Source organism: Trematomus bernacchii, unplaced genomic scaffold, assembly GCF_902827165.1.
Source record: "Trematomus bernacchii unplaced genomic scaffold, fTreBer1.1, whole genome shotgun sequence".
Classification (NCBI taxonomy): domain Eukaryota; kingdom Metazoa; phylum Chordata; class Actinopteri; order Perciformes; family Nototheniidae; genus Trematomus; species Trematomus bernacchii.
The window spans coordinates 7,630,350-7,656,983 of record NW_022987714.1 but is presented as its reverse complement, the minus strand read 5'-3'; the positions used below and the strand labels follow the sequence as shown (position 1 = coordinate 7,656,983).

Below are 26,634 nucleotides of genomic sequence, written 5' to 3'. Positions count from 1 at the left end.
AACGGTATATTGCCTATTTGGCATATATCTGCTTGATATCTTGGATTGTAGTGATAATGATCAAGCTATTTAACCCAGGGAATTTTCCTATGTTGACACTTTTTTACTACTCTGGCCATATTTGTAATCATTGAAGGATTGTCTGTATGCAGAGCTGTCTCCTCACAAAGCAGCCTTATTCATCTTTCACGCACATCATTTTGTGCAACCCGAACTCCAAGGAAAAAGTAATCATTTTTGTACAACGTTGAGTAATTTAAGACTGATGGCCACTCAGTTTATGTGGAAATGATCATAGCAAGTGGTTTAAAATCAGGTCCTAATTACAAATATTGGACAAATGAATAGTAATAGGCTGGCAGCAGGCTGGCTGTGTTATATCAGCGCTGCCAGAGACTGCCTCTGAGCTCCAGCTCAGTCTGGGCCCTCGCAGACAGCCTGCCTGCAGAATCAGCCTGCAGCCCCAGGAGAGCCTTCCATCCTGCTGCGTCTGCTCTTCTCCCGCCTCACACACATCCATCCTGCCTGGTCGGCCTGTCAAACCCTGCGCCTTCCTCCCCCCCCCCCCCCTTCCCTCCCTCGGTCACTCCTTCTCCTCCTCCTCCTCTCTTCCTCCGCTCCACTGGGCTTGTGAAGGTGAGCCAGTCCCCAGTGGCACTACTGTACAGATTGCAATGCTTCCTTTTCAAATGGAGGCGTCTCTCCTGTGAATACCCTTGTAAAGAGTGGCTGGGCTGCTCCTCTTCTTTCTCTTCCTCCGCTCACTGTTCGGTTATTTTTGTCTTTTTTTATCTCTGGACATCTGAATTATTTAACTCAATCTTGCTCTCAGGTCACCTCTCCTTGACCGTGACTCGGGGAGAGGCAGGCTGCTCTGTGTGTCTCTTAAGAGCAAGGCTTACTAAAAGAAGCTTGAAGTTGCAGGCCAGTTTGGTGACAGATGTCACCCATTGGCCTGCTCTTAAAAGCGCTTTTATGAGCAGGATGTGTGACGGATGCTTCAGTCTTGCTTTGAAGTGACACTGCCTCTAATGGATGCATCTAATCATGTTTTTTAGTGTCTAGCTGCTGTTGTGTTATGGATTACTTTCTGTTGGTGTGTGTATACAAATGTGTGTCTGACATGTTCTCCTGCAAAGGGCTTAAGGCTCTTCATCCCATTTCCAGGTTAGCATCAGTTCATCCAGGTTGTGTTGGAATAGAGAGCTTTTTCTTTTATTTATCCCATAGCTAAAACATGATTCTGGGCTCTGTTCAAATCCTAAACCTAACATCTTAGACTGCACTGGCTAGTGAACATTTAACAGCTCATTTAAATAATGATACAAGACCCATTTTGTTACTATCAACAGCTACAGTTCTCTCATGCGGCTTTTACAGCACCTCAGTGGTTAAGACTCTTGCAATGTGCTGCGAGTGGAAATATTATAATGGTTTCTGCTCGCCTGTACGGTAATAGATACTCATTTAGCTTTTAATATATAGACAGAAGATGCCAGACTCCAATGTTCAATGGACATGTTTTCAGCTCTTTCCTAAATGAACGCTGTCTGCACATTTGCCTTTGTGAGTGTTATCTAGCCATCCAGAGGCTGCTGGTGAACTCATTACCTTTTCCTTCTTTGTTTGTGCAGGTTTTTGGAGATTATTATCACTTCAGGCATCATGCCGTGGAGAAGAGAGCTACGTCTGGCCACTCGGGGATGCACATCACACTGCAGAAAGAACCACAGGTAAGACTGTTGTCAGCTCTCTCACGGCTCATTGCAGCACTACGTTAGCAACAAAGGGCCAAAAGACAGATTTGATTACAAACTCAGAGTGTGTATATCACAGGAAAAAAGGATGCCAGCGTCAATGACAGCTTGTCAAACTCTATGTTCTGTTCAGTCCACGCGGTCCTTCCATCTGTCCCCGTGACCCAATCTGAGGTACCAAATAGCTGTAAATATGCAAATAAAGCCACAAAAACAACACAACAGCTGGGAGTTGTTTTGTGTGTCTGGCTTTTCTTTTTTTTCTAGTTTTGTGAAATCACCATTTGCATCTAAATGTTAACTAGAGGGAAAAATTGGCAGTCATCCGTCTAAACATCCAGAAACAAGAAGATTTACCTTGCTTGAATATCCCGTTCATTTGGACATCTGGTCCTATATTTGCACACAGCCCAGCTAACAATCTATACCTTGCATACAGTGGTATAACTCATACCATAATAGTTGAGTCAGCATGAAAAAGCCAACATGGTGAAAGGAAGTTGGTTTTTTCTTACAAGGGATTGAGAGAGTACCGGACCAGTATATCAATTCCATACTGTGTTTGTACAGTACTGTTCCTACGCAGGAGAAATCACAAGCAGTGTCCACTTTTATTCTATTGTAAGGTTGTCGGGTTTTTTTATGTATTGATTTTATATAGACAGAGAGAATATTCTCATAGACAGAGAACGCCAGAAGAGAGAAGGGTCAGCCAGAGGGCTCTTGTTCTGTCCTGTTTTTAAATCAACCTTTTCATACATTCTTTAAATATTAAATGTAATGCACTGGCTGAAAACAATTGTGTTGGTTCATTTAGAAAACATTATTTACACTGATAAAACTTACATTTAACACATTACTCTTAAGTCCTATAACTGAACACACTACCTAACAGACTGTATATCAAAGCACCTCACACTACAGAGAAAAAAATCTTCTAGCAAACACTATATACCATCTTTTTGATTTTATGTACAAGCTAAAAACATTCCTTGTGCAGAAAAATGCTAATTAGATGTGAAATGTATAAATTATTACATTGCTGTCTTGTGAAGGCAAGAGGAGATATGCTACTATAATAAAATGTGTAATAATAGTCACTATCAGAATCTTGCCTTATATATTATCCAATAACACAGAAGACATTTTATAGAAACAAAGCATATACACTTTTCAGATTCACTTTATACTTCTTCAGATTGTGTGTGGGGGCAATAGCTGACATTAATATAGTACATTCCTACAGTCTAAGAATGTCATAACCTTTATCAAGCTGTGTTGGTGGCTGCTTTTATTCAACACTGAGCTGTTGAGGGAGGAAATGTTGTTTGGGGCTAAATGCCACACAGGTCCCATTAAAAAAAAAAATAGTGACAGTCCACAAACCTCGCTGTGAATGGATTTACGATTCCAGGTTGACAGTGAGAATGTTGGAAAATATTATTTTTTTCTAATATATAATGATTTTTTGCCTCGAGTACCACACACAAAATGCCCTTCACCTTGGCTGTGAGTGGAATATCATAATAATAACCATAACAATAATAATAATAGATTTATTTTTTAGGGGTTTTTCAGGTGCTCAAAGTCGCTTTACAGAGATAGTGAAAAGAAATAAATATAGTTGAAGTCAAATTTAAAATCAAGCAATATAACAACAATCACACATTAAAAGCCAGATTGAAGAGGTGAGTTTTTTGAAGGTGGTGAGGAATATCAGTGGCAAATACAGAACCCTAGAAAAAAAGAGTGCTGATCACGGGCATATGAATGCACTTGATAGAATAACCTGTATGAATAACTGTCATTCATGTTGTGCACTTATATAGCAACCATTTTATGAGAGTTGCCATATTTTTTCCTTGCTAACCCAGGAGCCTGTAAAGCACTTAGATGTGACATTCTGTGTTTTATGACTCTAGCACGGTACAATATCAGCAATGCTTTTCAGACACAGCGAGAGATTGTGCTAATAGATAGCAGAAAGCAAAACCATTAGCAATATTTTCACTCCGTCGCTGTTTTTGCCGATATTGTCAGATTTATCTTTTGATAAATCTCACTCTTAACCTTTGATTGGCCAAATACTCCCTTCACAGTCACATTTTCTACAGTTTGGAAACAGAGCCAAAAGGGGATGCAGAAGTCTAGTTTTCTCTCGGACTACTTGAACATGTTAAAATTATAAAAAATGACAAATAAAACCAAAGAGATACTAGCTTCCAAAGCTTTTAACCTCAATAAATAATGTTGATAGGGTTGACACATCACTATTTATGCAATTTATGTCATAGAAATGTATGTCATAGAAAAGTTGAATAGCTGTCAACCCAGACAGCAGCAGCTAATAACTACAGGTACATGTGCACAGGAGTACAGTAGAAAAGCTTTTTTTCAGTGCTGCTGACCACTGAGCAACACACTGCTGTCATGTTTACATTGAAAACATCTAGACACAGCAGTGGAAAATGCTTAAAATCTTAAAATCTAAAGCTGTACCCAAAGACTGTGTAGCCATAGCTGATGTGTGCCAATAAGGGTTAAGGTAAGTTACACAGTGATAACAATCTAGGGCCATCTGTAGTAAGGTAGATGTAAAGAAGATCAGTAAGAGAACTCGTTTCCAAAGCCCATGTCAAGCTGTTGGAGGAGAAGACTGATGTGGTCTGACAAGTGCTGAAGCCCCGAGACATCATTATTGAGATATGGTGACATTCAGTGAGGCCAGTGTTGTAGGGGGTCAGGCTAAGGCGATGTGAACAAGCCTCTGACAGCCTATGGGTTCAAAGGTGTCTGCCTGAGAGCTAGAAGTGTACCATAGCATTCAAATGGTTATAAGAATGTCTTGTTCAAATTCCACAACTACTGTAATTAGTTTGATTGGTCAGTCAAAAAAGGCAAGCATTTGTGTACTTTTACCATGGATTTAATGACATACTATACTGGAATTTAGAGCTGTACGCATTGGTGAGGGATAAAAAATGAATTGTAGGCAGAACTGCAGGATTTATGAGAAACGGTCAATCCCAAATGGAGGTCATCTTTAATAAGAGGCTCGCAAAGAGTATAATTAATCTGGATGATGGAATGTGAGTTTAACTGTGTGGCTAAAATGCCTTGATATTGGCGATTCCACTTAGGAGAGAAAGCATCTTTTATTTAAACGTTGAGCCCTCACAGTAGAGCCGGGGAGATAAAGACATGTTTTGACCGAAGAGATCCCGTCTCACAGGTTGGTCTCTGTCAGTGGTTCAAGTTAGAAAAATACTTTAACCTCCAACTATTTAGGGTTTGATGATTCTGGTTAAGGGGGCAACAGTTTGTCCTTAGGTTACTTACCCACCCACACAACCAGAAACCAACCAAACCTCAGGCAAATCGTGACCACTGCCAAAAAACACAGCAGCATAAGTGAGTGGGTTTTGGTTTACATGAGTTTACGCACGTTTGTATATTCATATTTGTGTGTGACATCTGAACCATAGCAAAAAGGAAACCAAGTGTTCCGCCTCACCTGGTTCAAAGCAAACATATTTAAAAGGCATTGAATACATAATGGTTGGATTAAGATTAGTCAATGCTAAACTCTGGGCTTGTTACAGTGTTTCCTCTCAGTAATCCAGCCGCTGTCTCTCACATTAGCTCCTTTGTCTCTTTTCCTCTGCTCCGTGGTGCTAACATGCCGCTTGTCACCATCCCCTTTGAATAATCACACAGTGGCGAGATGACATTGGCAGCTGCATAAGCTTTTAATATTACGCTTGCAAAGGGCTGTTTGTCATTTTCTCTCCACACCCTGCACTTTCTCCATGAAGGATAAAAATCTATTTGCATTGAGGTGGCTGCTGTTGGTTTGGTCAAACGCAGTGTAAGACAGGATATTGCGAGCTGTGTAGATGTTTCAGTATGAGTCACAGGAGGGACTGAAATAAATAATGATATATAGTGTTTGTTGGCATCAAATCACCATAGGGGGTCCATCTCTCTAAGATTGTTTAATTTGAATATGTTAAGAAGGCTGGAGCTTTACAATTATCCTGTTATTCATAGGATTTCTTTGAAATGGTTAAGGAAAGTACAGGCTGTAACTGATGAATATTTTCATTCTCAATTAATCTGTTGACTATTTTCTCAATTAGTCCTTAATTAAATGTCAGAAAATAATTAAAAAATGACCCTCAAAGTCCAAAGTTATGATTTAAATGTCTTGTTCTGCCTGTTTAAAACCCAAAAATATTCAGTTTAATATAATATAAAACAGTTGAAAGATTTTCAATAATATTTGGAGACACAGGAAGGAAAAAGCTACATCAGGCTTAGGACCCACTCTCGGGTGAATTTATTGTTTTTTTTCTGTCTTTCCACAGGATTTATTGATAATAACAAAAGAAGATTGAAATACACCAGACTTGTCCTTTAAATGTTTTATCTTTCTCCATAAACTGTGGAAACAGATTTATAGATCAAAGCTCAGGCTGTCTCTCTGTCTGTCTCTCTGCATTACAAACAGTCCAGCTCGACTTCTCCTCTGTCATCAGACAGAGAAGCCCTCAGGACGTTGTGCGAGAGATGGAACAAATCTTTTTTTTCTCAGGCGGATCGCAGACCTGAGCCACGTTTAGACTGCTTCTTTGTGGGGTTTTGTTGGGCTACTCTTTGTCCTTGTCCTTCCCCTCAGGGTGGTGTTTCTTCTAGATCGTGTTGTGTTTTCATTAGTTCTCCATCACTGGCTTTTATGAAAGACATCGATTAGACCTTGTTTTTCTCCATAAGAGTGGATTTTCACACATGTAATCACAAAATATTCAACAATTAACCTTAAAAATAAGATTTCATGACATTGTTTCTACTACGCTGAATGACAGTTATATAGTAAGATGTGAGTTGAATGTGTAAAAAGTTTCATCATTTGCATGAATGGGCTTTGTAAATGAGAAGCTATATTTCCCACAGTATCCAGACCATCATCTCATTCATTTATGGGTTGCAGATTTGCTGCAATAATAATGTGGTGTGCAGTTATAAATGTGATGTAATGAGATCATTGTTCATTAGTCCTGGGTCACTTGAGTAAGGTTAATGGCTTCATTCTCTGAGGCAAAGTTTTCAACTAGGTTATGAGCAGTACCACCCTCGGTAGCTGCACCGAACCGGTTCTCATTCAGACCACGTGCTTTCTGCTGTGAGAGCATGAAATCATGAAATCAAACAAGTGGAGAAGAATCACTACTCAAATCAACTCTGACGGCAACAAGCAAAGAGGGGAAAAACTGTCGGAAATAACTTTCTATACTTGAGCAACAAGTTGGACTTTCAGTATCTACCGGGTATTGTACAAGTTTGGACACGCTTCACTTGAGTGTTTTTGACACAGAAGTAGAATGAGTTTAGGCTTTGTCACCTTCAGCAAAAACTCAGCATAGGAGGCATTTATCTCTGACAATAATAATGCAAAACAGCTTTTGCTAAAACTGCTTCGGAAGTGTCTCTTCTATGGTGTCTATGTAAATTCCCTCTGCTGCAGAAATAGCGGTCCAATTTAAAAAAAATATGGTTTGAATGTGTTGCTCCTTAATGTTCAACTCATAGCTGAAAGCCTTTTATTTAATTGGAAAAAAGTGTTATGTTTGTTAAAGTAGCACCACAGGTCTTTCCACCTACATCCACTTTTCTTCATGGTAAACAAGGCTCTTCATAGATACTTCTCATTGTTTGGATCTCTGTCATATTCAATTCATTTTTGTAAGACAGTTTTTTTTATGGAAATAGGAGTATTTTTGTACACTGTTTTTTAAGAAGTGTTACTTATAAGGATAAAAACCTCCAGTCTTAATATGATTTTATCTCACAGCTTGCATATCAAATGTGGCAATTCTTTTTTTTTGGCTGTCTGGAAAAAATCTGAACACATATGAAAGTCTATGATGTCTTTAATCATTCTTACAACTGACAATAATGCACACAAAGTCAAACACCTGTCAAAATATATACATAAAAGCACGGAAGAAGACGTTAGACAGACATTCAATATTTCACTATTGCGTATTGGCAAGGATGTTTGGAACAGTTTTTTGCAACTTTTGAAATCAAGTTATCAAATGACATATACTATTTGTTTAGTGTCACCCCCTCATACCAGTCCTCTGCAAAGCCCAGCAGCTTCCAGGACTTCAAAGGCCCCTTCTCCGGCTCACTGTACGGCAGCCACTTTCCCTCAGCATCAGGGAAGGAAATAAATTAGATTTGCTTCACATCTCTGCCTCTAGTCTGGTTATTGCTATTGGAACACAGCTGGGGCCATGTTTTTTCACCGTCGGTGGGACATTGCAACACTTTCTGAAATGAGAACATTAGTAATGACACAATAGCATGTGAAGATAATTATGTTAACTATGAATTTTCTCTGCGTGTGTGTGTGTGTCTGTACACCCCAGGTCCTGTGGGCGGAGCAGCAAGTGGTGAAAAAAAGGAAGAAGAGGGATATCTATGAAGACCCAACAGACCCCGATTTCCCCAAGCAGTGGTACCTGGTGTGTGATGGTCTCTTATCTTTATAGCCTAGTCCTAATTAGTCTGTCGTTAAAGCAAAATGTCAACCCTTCAGTATGTGTTTTATTTCTCAAATGGCAAACATAGTGTTTTTCGCTGTATAATTTAAGAGCTGCAATACATATGCACAGTCAGTAGACAATCTATTGGTTTGTCATGTTTTTATATTTCATTTGGAGTGCCTTTTAAGTTTTTGAGGCGAGGGAGATGGTGCTTCTCTGCATTCAGATTTGCTCATAGAAAAGTGTTGTCCTGAAACATTACAGCTCTGCAATTAATTGTAATTAAACCTTGAACGTCTCCTTTTTCAGTCCTGTCTGAACACCACTCAATAGTTTCCACTCTGCAGAAGCTTGTGAGGACACCTACATTAAGATGTATTCGTTATCGCAGCAGCAGAAGTTATTAATTCCCTCATGGTCACTCTGATGAGCATACATTGAATTGCTGTCTTTTGTACTAACCCTGCAGCCTTTAGGTGTAGCTGCTTCACCACCAACATTTGGTTTCCACAGTCACGGATATAATGCAATGCATCCCAGAATGCTGGGTTGAAAAGAAAATTAAATGTCAGCACCAAACTAAACTGTATCACCTGTGAAACATTGATAGCAAATGGTCTTGGCAATGTGTCTGTTTCAGAATTCACAGCTTTTCCTCTGAGATGCTTCAATTTGCCCTAATCTGCTCTTTTCTCTTTTCTGTATGCACAAAAACCTCCGTCTCTGCAACGGATTAATGACAACTTTGACTATCCCAGACATAAATCTCCAGGCGAATAGAAGTTGTGAAACCACCTCTGCCATTCAGCATTATACCTCTAATCGTCTAAGGGCGGAAACCCTTTCTTCTCCTAAATAAAATATTCCACGCAGCTTTGATTTTAAAACCAAACAAAGATGCTTTGGCTTAATCCATAAGCCACCAGTGCTGAAATGTTGTCTTGGATGTAGGACCAATATTTTCTTATCAAAGGCTTTTATATTGATTTATTCTGGTACATGGGCTTCATCAGTTTCTAGCAAACTGTGTGTGTGTGTGTGTGTGTGTGTGTGTGTGTGTGTGTGTGTGTGTGTGTGTGTGTGTGTGTGTGTGTGTGTGTGTGTGTGTGTGTGTGTGTGTGTGTGTGTGTGTGTGTGTGTGTGTGTGTGTGTGTGTGTGTGTGTGTGTGTGTGTGTGTGTGTGTGTGTGTGTGTGGGGGTGTGGGGGTGTGTGTGTGTGTGTGTGTGCCAGCCAGTTCAAAGCCCACTTCTAAGAATTTAAGCTACTTACCTAAGCAGCCAGGCATCCTCTGAGGAGTGCAGATGCAGGAGTCGTGCCCTGTGGAGAGAAATCAGCAGGAAACAGAAAAGCGGCAGAGAATGTTGTCTGTGATGTTTTTTCCATTTCTACTGGTGTTTATCTTTTACCATCTCTTTCACCTCCGGCGCTCACTGCTCTTTATACTTCTCACTGTGCCAGATATCTCATCCAAATCAAGCTTTACCCCTCCGTATCCCCCTATTTGTCTGCCTCCCTTCCCCCTAGTCGGCTATTTCTTCAGTGAGAGTGGGAAATGCTCTCACCGATTTCTGACCTGCAACAGGTTTTCCGTTTTTTTTTTTTCTGACAGCGTAACTACAGCGTGTAGCTCACACTGTGCAGCTCAGCCCGAGGAGGCAGACATGTCGGGGTGATGCATTAAAATTGGATTATAAGTGTCCATGAACCACCTCTGATCTTTCTTCCCTTTTATGTCTTTGTGGGTTTTCTTTATTGAGCATTTCTGTTTTTATCATAAGATTGTGTAGCGAGTAAATCGACTCTGCAGATTGATTCTCTTACACACACATTATACACTAGTCCTTTAATGCCGGTTTGTCTTGGAAGTGTCCGTCACAGCAGATTGACAGCTGAACAAAAGCCTTGTGTCTCTTCCAGACCACCCCGTCACATCAAGACCTGAATACCAAAATAGCCTGGGCCCAAGGCTACACAGGGAAAGGTGTTGTGGTGACAATCCTAGACGATGGAATTGAAAAGGACCACCCAGACCTCATCAGCAATTACGTAAGTCAAAAATACAAAGAGGTATGACAAAGCCTCCCCACTTACAGAACATTTCCGAGAAAAATGGAACAAAGTTAATTGCATGGAGTTAAAATTGGCGTGATTGATGCCCTAACCGTTTTCTCGTTTCTCTTAGGACCCTGAAGCCAGCTACGATGTTAATGATGGAGATGCTGACCCCCAACCAAGATACACGCAGCGAAATGAGAACAGGTAATTTGGAAAAAGCAGCAAAACTGGCAACATCACTACTAGGAATAAATCTTTACTGCCTCAAAATGAACTTTCAATCTTTAGAAAATTGGCATACATGAGCAGACATTTTTAATTTCCTTGTGAGAGTGGCAAGCGCACCAATAAACTGAGAAATAAAATGGAGTGGGATTTTTTATTAATTTTTTTACTTAATAACCCCTGTCCAAGTGTAAGTTGACAGCGAAAGACAGTGTTGAGAAGGCACCAAGTCTATAAAGCTTTTGGTTCAGTGCTTTTGGGCAAAGCATTAACATTTAGAAACCAATTATATAAAGTTTGAAGGCACTGGTGCAGTCATTCTGCAAAGTCTTGAAAGATTGTTCCCTTTTTTCTCCATCCTTGCTTCAGTAAACACGCCAAGCTGCTGTAGCTGCATTTCAACATCCAGCCCCACAGCCACTTATTTGTTGCTAATACAATCCTTGTTTACTTGCCCTCAGTGATTCATGCCGTTCCCTTCCAGTCTTTGGTCGCATTAAAACATGCTCGCCCCAATTTATTGATGGAACACTAAAGCTCCAGCAAGGGCGAGTCCTCCTCCCTTCTCCCATGTTTCTCCAACACCACGGTCTTCTGCCTGAGCCCAATCCCCCTGGAGCAGATGAGAAGCTTCATCCCGCTTCTGAAATAGCACAGCAGGATTTGTCTCAAATCTCTCCCTTTTTCTGGGACGACTGCCACCAAGTCTTTTTGTAGTTGTTTGTTTTTGTTCTTTATTTTGGGTTTCAAAGCGCAGTTGGTCAGAGGGAGAAGAGAAATCAGCTTAGCAAGTTTTCATGAGATTGTAGAAACTTTCGTGTGAGAATATAGATTCTGCGCAGAGGTTCTGATTCAAACTTTGACATCCATCTATCTCTCTTTGTTTTTTGTGTTGTCCTTATTCATCTACAGTATTTATTCATCTTGAAAGAGGCTGGCATCAGCAGTTTCACGGAGCAGAGGCCTTGTTTCTTGTCCTTGCCAGCAGCTAGAGCAGCCACGCAGAGCGACCCCAAGCCCTCTGTCAGAGCAAAGTAGATCCCACTCTATCCTGCTAATGGAACAAAGCACTACTGGAGGGGTTTACTCCCTGCCTCTGGTTCACTTCTACTCCCAATCTGCACCATGCTATTACTTCAGAAAGACACACAACAATACAAGCACACATGGCGCAAAGATTTGGACTTGCACACTCTGCACTACCCGTGTCGATGGAACTGCCACAGCGATTACCTCTGACTGGATCAATTTACAGGCATAGGAAATGAAAAGCAAGGGTGTGTCTACGGCGATGTTTGGAGTGACCTGTGGGCAAATGATATCCTATGAGTTATGTAAATCAGCAGCAAGTCATACGGTGCGACAGTGAGTAATGCACACAACCCCCTCACAATGAGATGATATGAATATATTCATAGGACAACAAAAAGCAAAGGAGAGTCGGAGGAGGGTATTTTCCACAGCCATGAAGGCCAGTTCATTTGTACTGATGACACGCAAGGCTGATTTTTAAATTCCCATCTCTGGGTTCCTCCTTAGAGAGGCTCTGTAGTGTTGACTTGGCAGATCTGGCAGATTTTGTTGAAGGCTGTGCAGGCCATGTTGAAGGCTGCTTGAAGTCTTGCCAAGCAGGTAATCCGCGTGTGCTGTATCATGTCAATGTTTGTCGATTTTTTCTTCATTCCTCCGCATTATGTCGGTGTGATTTGGGCGTAGAGGGTCGGTCTAATGGCAGAGGCAAACAGGAATGATTCCACCTCCTGTCCGCAGCCTGTCATTAAACCAGAATGCTATCATTTTCTAAAAACCTCAACCTTAATCATTATCCAGCTGTATCATCATAATAAAACATACATTTGTTTCCATATCTATTATTTATGAGGTTTAATGTCGACCATTTTGTTTCTTTTCAAGATCACAGGATTAGTTAACTAAGATTTATAAACATGAAATTAATATTGAATTATCGCCCAGTCTGTAGGGATACACATTATTCTTCAGAAAGTATTCATCCAGTATCAATTTGTTTTAATTAAATAAATACATTACAATCTCGTCACAATCTAAACAATAAACAATCCCTAAACAGTTATTTCATTTCCAAATCTTTAAAAAATCAATTAAACTCTTTAAAGTTTTGAGTCCTTTAGTCAAGTAACACTGAATGATATTCACTGTCCTGACACCTCTGGGGTCCTGACTGGGTAAAACAGATCATTAAATGAAAGATGATAAAGATCATAATCTTGCCCTGCTAAGCCTGTAACTGCTTACTGATCCCATATATCAGATCTTATTCATTCAGCATAAAAACTGCACACCACTGGAGATCTTTGAGGGGTGAGGTTTTTGCTGTGGTGATTACATTTCACCTTCCAGGTTGTAAACTGTCTCCATCTCTCCTCTAACTTGCCTGTGGAGAGCTGTTAGCATCTGTAGGGAACTTTTCACAGGGGTCCATTAATTGAGATCCACTTGCCTGCACCCTAAGATTGTGCAGTGGCAGCCTTTATTGAAAAATGATTGGCATGCAGCACAGCCTTGTGTGCTTTCAGTCCAAACCAACCCGTCAGCCCCCTGGATACTAAAGTGACTCGAAATCAAGGCTGAGAAGATGAAGGAAGGGGTGCAGCGGCTCATCTGGTTGATGGCGTGGAGAAAGACCAAGAGGAGTGTTGGCCCGTCCCTCTCGTCCTATCAAATTGCTTTGTCCTTGGTGGTGAATGGCTATTTGTTTCTCTGACCATGAAAGTGCTTCTTCAGCAAAAATACAATGGATAGGAAAGAAGCTGCAGAAGAAACACACCTTTTCATCATTACATTTTTTCATTTCAATCAATTAAAACGTTATAATCGACATCAGTCAGGGACAGCTGTTGAAAGGCCTGCAATCTAGATTACTACTTCAAATTAAATGTTTTACATTTGAAAAGGTTGGGAAAATAATTATTAATGTTAGTTAACATGTCAATAGATTCATAAATGTTTCAGCAACAAATTGATGTTCTGACAGAAGAAAAACTTTCCTGGATTGTTTCTCATGAATAAAACATTCAAATGTTTTACATATTAACAAATTATTCCAAAAACTGTACTTGCTTTCAAACTGTACTTTATCCCTTTTCAGGGATTTCTGGCTGATTGGACATTCATTCATAATTTTACTTACTTACTTAAAATGTGACAGCCACAGAGGTTAAATGTTTATATGCCACACTGTAAACACAACATTTAAAATATGCCACTGGGCTATATATTGTGTACTTGGCTGGCAGAAAATAAGTTTTAGTCCAATTAGAATACAGGCCACGACACCAGTAAATGGCAACAGGGTAAAGTAATGTTTGTGCACTGTGTCCTTGGCCAAAAGGCTGGCGGCATGTGGTTTCTTATAGTCCTGAGACATTCACTGTTTGAGTACGTGAATGCAGATGATAATGCCTGTCCCGGGCCTGCTGCACACAGACTGCACGCATAGCTATATCTGTATGGAGGTAATAAACCTGAGTCGTCAAGGGTGCGCTATAGGACGAATCAGACTGAAGGAGAACACAAATCAGAGAAGACAGCTTCCCCCTGCGTCACTGCTATCGCGCCTCTGTAACAGTGTTTTGACACAGCAGGTCGCAATGCGCTGCGCTGACTTCAATGCTGACACATTTTAATACACAACATTTTGTGGAATTGACATTCCTCAAGCATCCGGATTCATGGGCTTATATCAAGTATGTTTTTTGACATGAAATATATAGTCTGTCCTAGGTGAAGTCAAGCGCAGAAGACATTTTTAAACAGAGAAACTTGAGTCCGTCAAATAAGACCCTACAGCTGTTTCTCAATCCACTGTTGCACAGAGATTTACACTCTACGCAGAAAAAAAGCAATTAAAATGTTGTAAAGTAATGTAAAGAACCTTGGTAAAGAAGAAAACTTGTGTAATCCTTTTTATGAGACTTTTTTCAGCCTTGACAGTTTGGCAAACATGTGTTGACTGTTTGCTGTGAATGGAGAAGGAACAATAAGAATACAAGAGAAATCTTCAAGGAAAATAAATATAATAATATAATAATAATAATAATATAATAAAAGAAAATATTTTTTCTTTATTTACTCTGGCCATCTGACGCTGCAGATAAATGCCCTTCACTGTTTGCACTGGGTTTATCAATTATAGTTTGCAAAGCTGCCATCCTTTGTGAAGCCTGAATAATGTAACTCCGCTCCCCCCTCATCTTGTTTATTCTGTCGGGGACAGCTTGTTTACCTTCCAGACAGCTAGGCAGACTTTTTTGGAGGTGATGTTGGCACGGCAGGGATGTCACTCTTTAACCAGATTCCTCAGGCTTTCTGTATACTTTCCTGCTATTGTTTTTTCACCCAAGAAAAAGTGTAATTAAAAGCTGCTGTATTCTAACCATTTATAAAAAGAATAGACAAAATTGATTTGAGGAGGTAGTCCGATCACCTGGAGTCTTTTATTATAATCCTGCTCAGTTTTCCATGAAGTTAATTGTATTGCTTTCAAGCCCCTTGCAGTAATTATCTCCACTGAGGATGTGATGTTTGATTTAGCTTTGTTTTGTCAGCAGGACCAAGGTAAAACTGCTGGCCCAATGTGAATGTTACTTGGTAGAAGGACGTAGACTGCTCAAAGGAAGAACCCATTACCTATGGATCAGTTCCAAATCATGGCGCGAATACACATATGATTTTTCACTTATGGAAATGGCCTTGTTGGAGGTCTGAGCTTCCAGAGTGCCTTCTAGTTTTAACATGTTTTTTGCTTGGCAGACTTTATCTAATTAGTATTCCAGTTACCCACACCACTTTGCATCTCCTTGTGTTCATTTATGTCCTTTTCAGATAAATTTACAATGGGCAATGGCCATTCAGTCCACAATAGCTACCTTTCAGCACTAATATGTATTTGTGAATTTTCAAAACTAGAGAAATCTGTAATTTATTTTCTCACCGGGCTGTTTTTGTAGGGGCAGGCTGCCCGTGTAGATAATTCGGATTGAATTTTAAAATATTCAAGAAAGATTGAAGCATACATTAGCCTTTAGCTTGTAGCCGCTCCACCCGGTGACCACAGGGGAAACACTTGTTTTTAAAGTAAAGCTGCTTTATTCAGTATGTTTACCAGCTTTACTCACCAGGTCAGTGTGTTTGTGAGGAGAGGAGACCTCTCGGGATGATTTGGCTCGAGATTCTCGAGATTCTAAATGCTGAACTCTGACCTCATTTTCAAATCGGAAAAAGCCAACTGCAATAGAAACTCCCATGATCTGCTACGAAAATGTTTGTGTTTTGATTGAGATCCTCTTAGTGACAGAAAATGACAAAGTATACATTTATATCGATTTTCTCCCCTGTCCTACCCTAGTGCTCAATATGGCCAATAATGAATTGTTTTCAGAATGTGCAACAGCTGTTGCCTTACTTTACATTGCATTTAGCTGACGCTTTTATCCAAAGCGACTTAGAATAAGTGCATTCGACCAAGAAGATACAAACTTGAAGAAAACAGAATCATATAAGTGTGGAGGAAACTTCTGTGTAGCAATGCATGGAGTCACCGACTCAGGAAGGAGACACGGTGAGAGTTGGAGCTTTGATGTCAAACACTGATGGGTTTATTCAGAGTATTCGGCCGGAGGATTCACATCACAAATCAAAGAGTCAGAGGTTCTGACCACACGGTAGAGTTGCCACGTCAATTCTGAAGAACCTCTCTCTATGCTAGACCTTTTAACAGGTTCACAGAGAGTAATCAACATCTCTGAAGGAGTAGACTAAACACTGAATCATCTGCGTCCAACGCTCATGGCCTCAAGGATTTCACATCCTAGAGCCCACAAACACCGATAAAGAAGTGCTTCAGTGTTCTCACAACAATTACCCTACGTGCCAGTCAAGTTGACCGGTCTCACACTGGGGACAACAACACATATGGCACCAAGGCCTTTCCTTAAAGGAGATAACATATGTCAGAGTAAAAGGTTAGATATCTAGAAGAATTATTCCTTAACAGTTCCTCTCTTTTTATCATTTTTGATAACCTTAAAACATTAGTCTAATAATTCTGGTCAATACTTAAATCAATAGGCGTCTTCAGATTCGAGTGTGGTCTCACCTTACATTCAATTACATCACAAAGTAGAATAAGATTGAAACATTCAATCACAATGATTGATACAGGCAATCATAATAGGAAAAATTATCTCTCATCAGTGTTTGGAGCATCTTTTGTCAAAAGCATAATAATGAACACACATAAAACACAGATACATAATAGCAAAATATTTGATTTAAACTAATATCTTTTATCATTTAAACCATTAGTTAATGTCATTTATCAAACTATAAAATCAAAACCAGAAACAGCTTAAAGATTTGCTTTAAGGCAATCACTAGTCAAAAGCATTTAAAACTTAGGATCATAAGAGATCCAGCTAAGGCATAAAATTCACAGTGGTGATTTGATCAATCTGTAATCGGCAAAGTTGCAGTGTCCTCAATTTTAGGATTACTTTACGTTTACTTCATTACGCTTTAGTCAAGAGTAAGGCACTTAGTCTTAGTAAAATCAATACATTCATTTTAGTCAAGTACATTGTTCAAAATCTGAAAAGGAAAAGTTAGGCAAATATTCAAAGACTTTTGTAAAAACCTGGAAAGGAAAGATTAAACATTCTTAAAACTTTAATTCATACATTTGTAAATGCTACAACTGATCTGTACCAAATTAAGTCTATCACTTATCCTTATTAGCCATACTTACCTGAAAATCTACTTATGATAGATAGATAGATAGATAGATCGTACTTTATTGATCCCAAATTGGGAAATTGTTTTTGTTACAGCAGCATAAAAGGCATTTTACAATAAAACAAAATATACAAGAATAGAAATAAAATAAAATAAAATATAAAATAAAATATAAAATATACATGTCAAAATACAAAATAGAAAATATACATACAGATATTATATATATATACAAATATATATATATTCAAAATATATGGAATTATGGAGTATTAAATATGAAACAGATTATGTGTGAGTAAAATGTACAAGGTGGTTTTATTTCTAGAGAAACTATGGAGCAGAGAGTTCTCTTCTAGCCAGAGGTGATTTGTTGTACAGAGTTATTGCAGTGGGCAGGAATGTTTTCCAGTATCTGTCCTTGTGACAGGGGAGCTGCAGCAGTCTGTTGGAGAAGGAGCTCCGTTGACTGTCCAGCTGCAGGTGGAGAGGATGGGTGGGGTTATCCATGATGGACAACAGCCTGTTCAGTGTCCTCCTCTCCACCACAGCTTCAAAGGGTTCCAGCTTGATGCCGATGACTGACCCAGCTTTCCTGATCAGTTTATTGATCCTGCAGGTGTCACCGGCTCTGATGCTGCCCCCCCAGCAGACCGCAGCAAAGAAGAGTGCACTAGCCACAACAGACTGATAGAAGATCTCCAGCATCTTACTGCATACGTTGAAGGATCTCAGCTTCCTCAGAAAATAGAGTCTGCTCATCCCCTTCTTGTACACAGCGTCAGTGTTGATCCTCCAGTTCAGCCCATTGTCTAAGTGTACTCCCAGGTACTTGTAGACCTCCACAACTGCCACATCCTCTCCCAGAATGCACAGGGGCAGAGGAGGAGATGTCCTCTTCCTCCTGAAATCAATGACCATCTCTCTGGTCTTGGCCACATTCAAAAGCAGATGATTTCTTCCAGTCCACTCAACAAAATCACCCACCAGCGCTCTGTACTCCTCCTCCCGTCCATCCCTTATACACCCTACCACTGCAGAGTCATCCGAAAACTTCTGCAGGTGGCATGACTCTGAGTTGTATAGAAAGTCAGAGGTGTATAAGGTGAACAGGAAAGGAGACAGCACAGTCCCCTGTGGGGCTCCAATACTACCAACCACCACATCAGACAGCACACTGCCCAGCCGGACGTACTGTGGTCTGTCCGTGAGGTAGTTGGTAATCCAGGAGATGGTGGACGAGTTTACCCTCATAGCCTGCAGCTTGTCACTCAGTAGCCGAGGCTGGATCGTGTTGAATGCACTGGAGAAATCAAAAAAGGTGATTCTCACAGTGCAACCCGATCCATTCAGGTATGAGTGAGCACGCTGCAGCAGGTAAATAATGGCATCGTCCACCCCCAGGTGAGGCTGGTAGGCAAATTGCAGAGGGTCAAGGAATGATCTCACCTGCGGTCTGAGATGGGCCAAGACCAGTCTCTCAAGCACCTTCATCACATGAGATGTGAGTGCTACAGGGCGATAGTCATTGAGCCCAGAAGGAGTTGTCTTTTTAGGGACCGGAACAACGCATGATGTCTTCCACAGCACCGGGATGGTCTCCAAGTGCAGGCTCAGGTTGAATATATACTGGAGAACAGGAGCCAGCTGGCGTGCACAGGTCCTCAGGACCCTGGGGCTGATACCATCAGGGCCAGCAGCCTTGCCTTGGTGGAGTTTTTCCATCTGACTCTGGACCTGTCCTGTGCTCACAGTGAAGCGGGGGGGGGGGCTTGATGGCTGGGGGGATAGAGGGGGGGGGGTCTGAGGCAAGATGAGCAGAGGGGGGGGGGGGGGGTCAGCGGCAATGTGAGCAGAGGGGGGGTGCAGAAGCCAGGCTGGGTGGTGGAGGAGAGGTGTGAAGTGTAGGTGGTGAGCAGAGGGGGGATGTTGACGCCAGGCTGAGAGGAGGAGGTGAGGTGAGAAGAGGAAGTGGAGGAGACAAGTTATGGTACTTGGAAAGGGTTCTTCTGTGTTTATCTAATGTTGAATATAGAATATCAATTTCTTTAAATTATAATTCTCTAATTTGAGGATCAAATATGCTGCATAATTGTTATATGAATTATTATAAATATTTGTTTTGGGCCAAAACTGAAATTAATCTAGTACTTGAAACATCATTTTATGTCTGTCTGTGCATGGGTAATACATTAAAGAGTCTGAGTCGGGGAAACAACAGAGGGGCCGATGTTGATTGTTAGTGGGACACTCTTTTCCCGGAAGAAAAAGCAGTTCTGTCTTGTCAAGGTTGAGCTTGAGTTGGTGAGCAGACATCCACTGAGAGATGTCTGCTGGACAAGCAGAGATGCGTGCGACAACCTGGGTTCCTGAACGGGGAAAAGACAGAATTAATTGGGTATCGTCAGCGTAGCAGTGGTATGAAAAACCATGCGGGCTAATGACTGATCCGAGCGAGTTTGTGTACAGAGAGAAGAGGAGGGGACCTTACTGTAAAAATACATTTAGATTTCTGGCCCCTCATTTTGTAGGATTTATATTTCCTTTGCTCTATTTCTGCATGAGTGTTTTTCAACATAATGATATGAAAGTCAGATGGATTGATGACTCTAATTGCCTTTAGGCATGAACGGTCATGACAGATACTCTGTCTGTCGACATTTGCCTGATGATGGACTGAGAACTCTTCCAAAGTGTTTCTCTGCCAAAGATATTAAAATGTTATCTGATCATCTTCCCTACAAAGCTGTAGACAGCACTTTTGTGTTTGACCAAACAATGAAGAGATCTCACACTGCAGTGTAACCATTCGAAACAGACCTGCCTGAGGCTACATCTTAGCTGAGCTGAGCAGAAAATAGCCTAATCCTTTTGGCGTTGAACGGACCCCATTCAGTCCCTTTAAAACAGATATAAACCAACAGAGCAATGCCAAGAAACGGATCCTACAGTTTGGACGAGCACAGGTTAGACATCAGTCACACTTGGTAAAGCATATTCAATACACATGCTCTACACAACCCAAACACTACATGAGTGGGTATGTGTGATTATATGAGTATACAGTACCATCTGTAAACAGAAATTATCAATGCTTGAATACACGTCTTTCTGTTAAAAATACTATATGAGAAAGTGTGTCCTGCCAGCAAGGAGGAATAATCTGCTTTTCTCCCTCATCTGCTGCTGGTAACACCCACACAACTGTTCAACTTTTGGATGAACTCATTTTGCTTGAATGAGTGCTCAACCAATTTGATCCGAGTTTGTTAATACTACTCAGCCTTTTAAAAATAGCTGTATATGGATTTAAAGGAGATCTTTAAAACTTGAAACGTTTTTACCAGAGATCCCTTTCAAACTGGAGATGTGAAGTTTGATAGAAATGGGCATTTCAGCCGTATGAAATAAAGTAAGAGGCTTTCAAATCGCATTATAGGAAATGCAGGGTTTGGAATTGAGTCACACTAGGGACTTAATATTCAATCACTGGAGTGCCACTTTAAGGTGGATTTATAGTTTTGCATTAAGGGGTTATTCATGTAGCAATACCAGAGGCTATGCCCTACCTGACATAAGCCTTCTCAAAAATGAAACATCTTCAGGGCTGCTCCACTTATATTGAGATACTATTTGAGACAACGAGAACTGTGATTGGTCACCATGGCCTGCTTATGTTGTTCCTTAAATTCTCTTAGTACTATATCTGCTTGGAAACAGTCTAATTTTCAGTAATAAGACAAGGCAAACCTTCCCACCATCTCTATCACACTGTAAATGAAAGAATGTAAGTATAGTTACTGTCGGGAAGATAATTAAACCTCAAAAGAGCCTCCTCAAAAACAAAACATTTGTTTGATGCTGCCATGGGGAAATCAATCACTGAAAACAGACACTCAACTCGAAGTCTAAATCTTCGCTGCAAGCAGAATTCCGTTGTTTCAAGTTTTAGTTTTTCAGGTTGGGGTAATGCTCATTTTTGGATTAGATCAATATTGATGCACCTTCCATAAGATACATACTGAATACTTTGCATTTATAGACTGCACTTTACAGTATATTGACTCTGTGTGGTCTGTGGTTACGTTGCATTATGTCCAGAGAGATTGTGTTGGGAGTCTCCAGTAAATCGCAGTGCAAGGACTTTACCAAAAACGGCCCCTTGTCCTGAGGAGGAGAGATAAAAGCATTACCTCCCTCTGTCCCTTTGCTCCTTCTGATAAGATAGTGGAGGTCACATTGGCTGGGTGAATAGAGCGTCTCAAGTTCAGCGCCCTTTAATCGAAGCTGTGTTTAAGCTTTGTCTGCTCTTTTCTCCACAGTTTGTCTTTTGAACAAAGCATGTAGCTTTATGCCATCCTCCGACTCGCACTCCAATGATTTATTTACCGTGATTGTCTTTCTCCGAGATGAGCCTGAACTATTTTTAAAGCGTCTTGTTCTCACATCTCTTGAATAAACTTTAGCTGTTCAAACTACACTTAAACGTGCCCCCTAGAGGCGTTGTGTCTGACACCTCCTCCAATCTATTTTAAATGGATATAGAAAGGAGGCTTTCAGTAAACCGTCTTGGAAATCATTTCATTTCAGGGACATTTGACAGATAGAATTGTGACTTCGCCTCAAACACTTTTGTCTGCTCTGGAACGCCTGAGCCTCCCTGGATATATGAGGCTGTCTGGATGCTTTGGCTGAATTCAATCCAGGCAAATCACTCATTGGCACACATACACACACAAAACAGCTGCATCTTGGTGTGTACTGACGCTCCATAAACATGACCTCTGGCTATGTGTTCACGCTGCCCATCGTGGCTCGATCCCCTACCTGGCTTAACATCTGTTGCTCCTTGGTGTGAGGATATGTGCTGTCTGGAGCAGAACAGTATTGTTTACTGTGCTGTGGATGAGACAATACATGTGCGTGAACGTAGCTCCATCTGAAGGCATTCAAAACCATATCACATAACAAACCTTCACCGATTTTAATTTGAAGTCTAAAGAAAATGCGCTTCATTGTTTTCCAAGTTGAGCTGGCATTGTTTGGTGGAATCACAGCGTCTCTTATCAGATATTATTTTAAAAAATCCTTGACATAAACTCAGAGCATCTTTATGTTTTCAAAAGGCAAAGTTGTGAGTCTTCTAGTGTTGACATTTGAAGCTGCTTCTTGCAGTGCAATGCGACTGCAAATGCCTCCACAATGTAAGCTTAGCGCAGTATTGTTGGCCGAGCCATCTGGCTGGCCACAGTGCTGAATAAATGTGTTTTTGGCCAGTGTGAATGGTTTCAGGCTCCCTGAATACTGAATGAATAAGAATGTGTTCCCATTAGAAATAATCTGCCTCTGTGTTTACTCAGTAGTGTTCCACAACGAGAAAATTAACAACACTGCAAAAGCAAGTGTGACATATAAATGCCTCTGAACTGAAGCTAAACTTCACAACTTCACAACAAGTGCAAACCTGAAGTTGTGTTTATCATTTTTAAGGCATCGTATCCAAGTAAAAAAGCTCATAAATTGGAGCTTGCTCTTTATCCCTGCTCATTAAATGTACAAACTACTGATCAGCAGGGAGCCACTGCAACATTCAATTACAGAGGAAGAACTGAAATAGGAATATCAAAGTATTAAAAAAATGCAGTAAGTCGGTCTGTCCTTGAGTAGCACCGTCTTTCTCAGTGTTTTCTCACTCAGATTTGTATTGTGAGCGTCCACTCAAACATAACATGATTGAGTTGTGTGGTAGGGTGAGTACAGCCAGTCAGTCAGATTTAGACATTTGTTTAGCAGTGAGCTAAAATGTAATGCCTCTTTAGCGCTCTGATTAAACAATAGAGACTTACTTTAAAGGCCACTTCACACGCAGACGTCCTGCTGTACGGAGATTAGCATAACGGGAGGCTGAATATCTGAGACTGTGGACCCTCCTAAAGCTTTACCATGCACTGGGTGTTTCTTTTATAATCAGACAAAAGGACTGTTTTTGTAAATCATAATGACTCTCTTGTGCTTATGAGGTCAGCTATTTAGTGTGGCTGTTTCTCATAAGCGCCTGCTGCTACATAACATTGCTAAGAAATTGCCTCCTCAAGTAATAAGTCCTAATTTAACCCCCGAGCACATATATGGTTCTGTAGGGAGCCGTCAAGTCTCCATCAACTGCTGCCATTTATTAAAGCTAGTTAGCAGTAAAATAATGTAGTTTAACCTCTTGATAGCAATAATATTAAGTTAATTACATTTTTGATGTATTACACCCTGCAATATGTTGTGCCAAGGTCCTTGTAAGGGCATGTCTGTCAGTGAAAAATGTGCCCTGTCAGGCCAGTTGATTACTTGTTAAAAAATCACTGCAATGCTTGTAGTTGTTGACAGCTCAATAAATGATTTGTAAGAAGGCAACATTGTTTATTCCACATCATCTTTTCTGATGACAAGCATTTTGTTCTTTGACATTTGTGTAAAAAATAAAGTCAGGAGAAGAATGAGGAAGAATACAGCAGTGAACCTTTGCTGAAATGTTTAAGAGTGAACAAAGAGTGAGAATTAGCAGGTGGGTAATGTATCACAGAGCTACACAGAGTCTAATCAGGATCCCAGCTGGAGGCGTAGCCTGCTCTGACCCTGTGAAATGACTTTGTCCTCTGCCTCATCATCAGTGGGAGGTTGGAAGATCAAAAAGAAAGTAATTTTGGCTCTTTCAAAACAATACTGTGGATGTAATTAGCTTTGTTCCGATAACATTCACGCAGAGACTGGTGTGAAACTGTACACCTCTTAATCAGATCTGTACTGTAATCAGCAGACAATCTTAATGACCTGTGTTAAATGCCAAATCTGTCTGCGCCATCCATTTCGCAGTCTGATCACACCGCGTCAACCCCTGAAGTCAATGAAACAAATTAAATCCATCCCACTAATGATTACTTATTTGTTGGCCTTAGACTATTCAAAGCTGTAAAGTTTTCAGTTTGGTAGTTTTACTGTCTTCTATAAGACCGGATCTGTGGTAAATAAAGCATGATGCTTTTTTTGGGTTGGAGGGAATGTTGTTTGTTAAGCTAGTTTGACATCTAGACAACTGTCTGGGGGAACCCGTCTGCTCTTTGAAACTCAAGACTGGTTGAAGGTATTAATGAGGCACTCAGTGAATAATTCATGTACATCGATAACATCTCATATCTCATTTGAATGGCCAGTGACGGTCAAGGTTAAGTTGGTTTTAGACAGGTCTCATCCTCATGTTTCACTTCTTGATGGGAAATGCCTATATTCTGTAACTCTGTAGCAGGAGATACAACAGGAGAAAAAGAGCTGAAAAGGAGCTGTCTGAAGTGGCTGTGTTTAAAACAAGGAGGATTGTGGAAGTACTCATTATATACTACTATATATACCCAGAGGTATCTGCTGTGATATAGTATGGATCATTCATCCAGGAGCAAATTGGTTGGAAAAACACTGTTTTTCTGTACATAAAAAGGTGGTTTTAAATCAACTATGCTTCTATCGCATTGAATATTCATGACAAGAGAAAAAATAATCAAAGTTTATATTTACTTTGAACACTAGACAGACACGCAAGAATGGAAAATTCTCATGTGAGTGCGTTTTCAAGGTCTTTGAACACCGAAAAGCAGTTGGGATTTGTAGGAATTAATACAAAAAGCACAGAAATGTTGCCATCTAAACACACATTTGTTTACACTTTCTATGAAGCACAGATCTCTGGTGCATTATGATGGCGGTAATAGTGAATCACAAATAATGCTTTATGACTATGCTCCAATAAAAATCCATGCAGTATCATAAGTTATTATTGTATTTGTTAAGTGAAGTGTCGTCCATGTCATTGCATCTATAATAATGTATTATTAATCATAATGTTTTAATATTGACAGTAAAGTTGAATGAATCTTCATGTTTAATGATCACTATGCTGCAAAGATTATTTTGAATGCATGGACATGTGCTACGATTAATTCACCATGAACATTTTGATATGCATATATGAATAAAGAGTGCAACAAAATAGACTTCAATGTACTTAAATCACAATGCGATCCTGCATGGAGTATTATGCTATGTGTCCTTACTTCAGTTCATTGTGGAGGTGTATAAGTAGTCATAATGTATGAGAAGCCCTATCAGTCCACCTTTTGTTCAAAAATAGTCAAGAGCACGACACTTAGCATTCATTATAGTTCATATTCACAGCAGTTAAGTCATGAAGCTATATACTTCACTATGAAATTGTATACACTTTACTCTACTACATACTACATAGCAGTGGAGTTTTAAAACCAACCATTGTTGTGTGAAAGACAGAAATCGTCATGAAGGTCATCTGTGTAGTTATTAAGTAAGTCTTGAATTCTAAAACCACTTTAATGAATAGACTTTTCATTCGGAGAGACATGTCGGCCTCTCTAACACCTATTGTTACATCTCTGAGTCTACTGCAGTGACAAAAGGGCCATTGGGTTTCTGATTCTCTTTTTCACTGTGCTGTATTTTTAGCATCACTTCAGCTTCAGTATTGTTTAAAAGCCCAGTTCAGTTCAGGGGGTGACAAACAATTGCTGGTTTTTCGCTGTCAGTATTCGGTTGAGTTATTGTGATGCTCCTGCTTGATGTGTACATTTCCCATTTGTAATCTTCTTCATGTTTTTTGTTTATTAATGTCCTTTGTGACTTTGTCTCTTCCCAGACATGGAACTCGATGTGCGGGAGAAGTCGCAGCAGCTGCTAACAACGGCGTGTGCGGTGTGGGTGTGGCCTATAACGCTAAAATTGGAGGTGAGTGAAGCTTACCGTTGGGGTTTTTGATTCAGAACCAAGTGTAATTGGAAAATAATAATAATTGAAATTAGTTCAATATTATTTGAATTAGAAATAATATGCTTAATAATATTCATCCTAACTAATTAAAGGTGGGGTAGGTAATTTTGGAGAAACCAGCTCGAGTGTGCTAGAATTTGAAAATACACAGCCGGAAAAAATCTGCCACTTCCTTATAGAGCCCCTCCTCCAACACACACGAACGCGCACATGACCAATGAGGGCACGAGATAAGTTTGTGCACAGATGGAAGGCTGACAGGCAGGTAGGCCATCCAGTTATTTTAGCCGGGCCGGCTAAAATGATTGGTCGTGCTTTTTACAGTATTACGGCTTCCACAGATGACATTTTTTTATGGATTTTTTGTCAAAGCACTTAAGATATTCATTGCTATCGGGATGTTAAGAGCATTCCATGGAATATAACAAAAAGT

At 40.2% G+C, this 26,634-nt stretch overlaps 1 protein-coding gene across 1 annotated transcript in view; it reads left to right on the top strand.

Annotated features, from left to right (window-relative positions):
* The window catches only part of furinb (furin (paired basic amino acid cleaving enzyme) b), a 79,553-nt gene that overhangs the window by 34,587 nt on the left and 18,332 nt on the right, over nt 1–26,634 (top strand). The window contains exons 3-7 of the mRNA XM_034141653.1: nt 1,635–1,733; nt 8,192–8,287; nt 10,227–10,355; nt 10,492–10,568; nt 26,071–26,159. Coding sequence (XP_033997544.1) covers nt 1,635–1,733; nt 8,192–8,287; nt 10,227–10,355; nt 10,492–10,568; nt 26,071–26,159 — 490 coding nt within the window. The remainder of the gene's footprint in view (nt 1–1,634; nt 1,734–8,191; nt 8,288–10,226; nt 10,356–10,491; nt 10,569–26,070; nt 26,160–26,634) is intronic.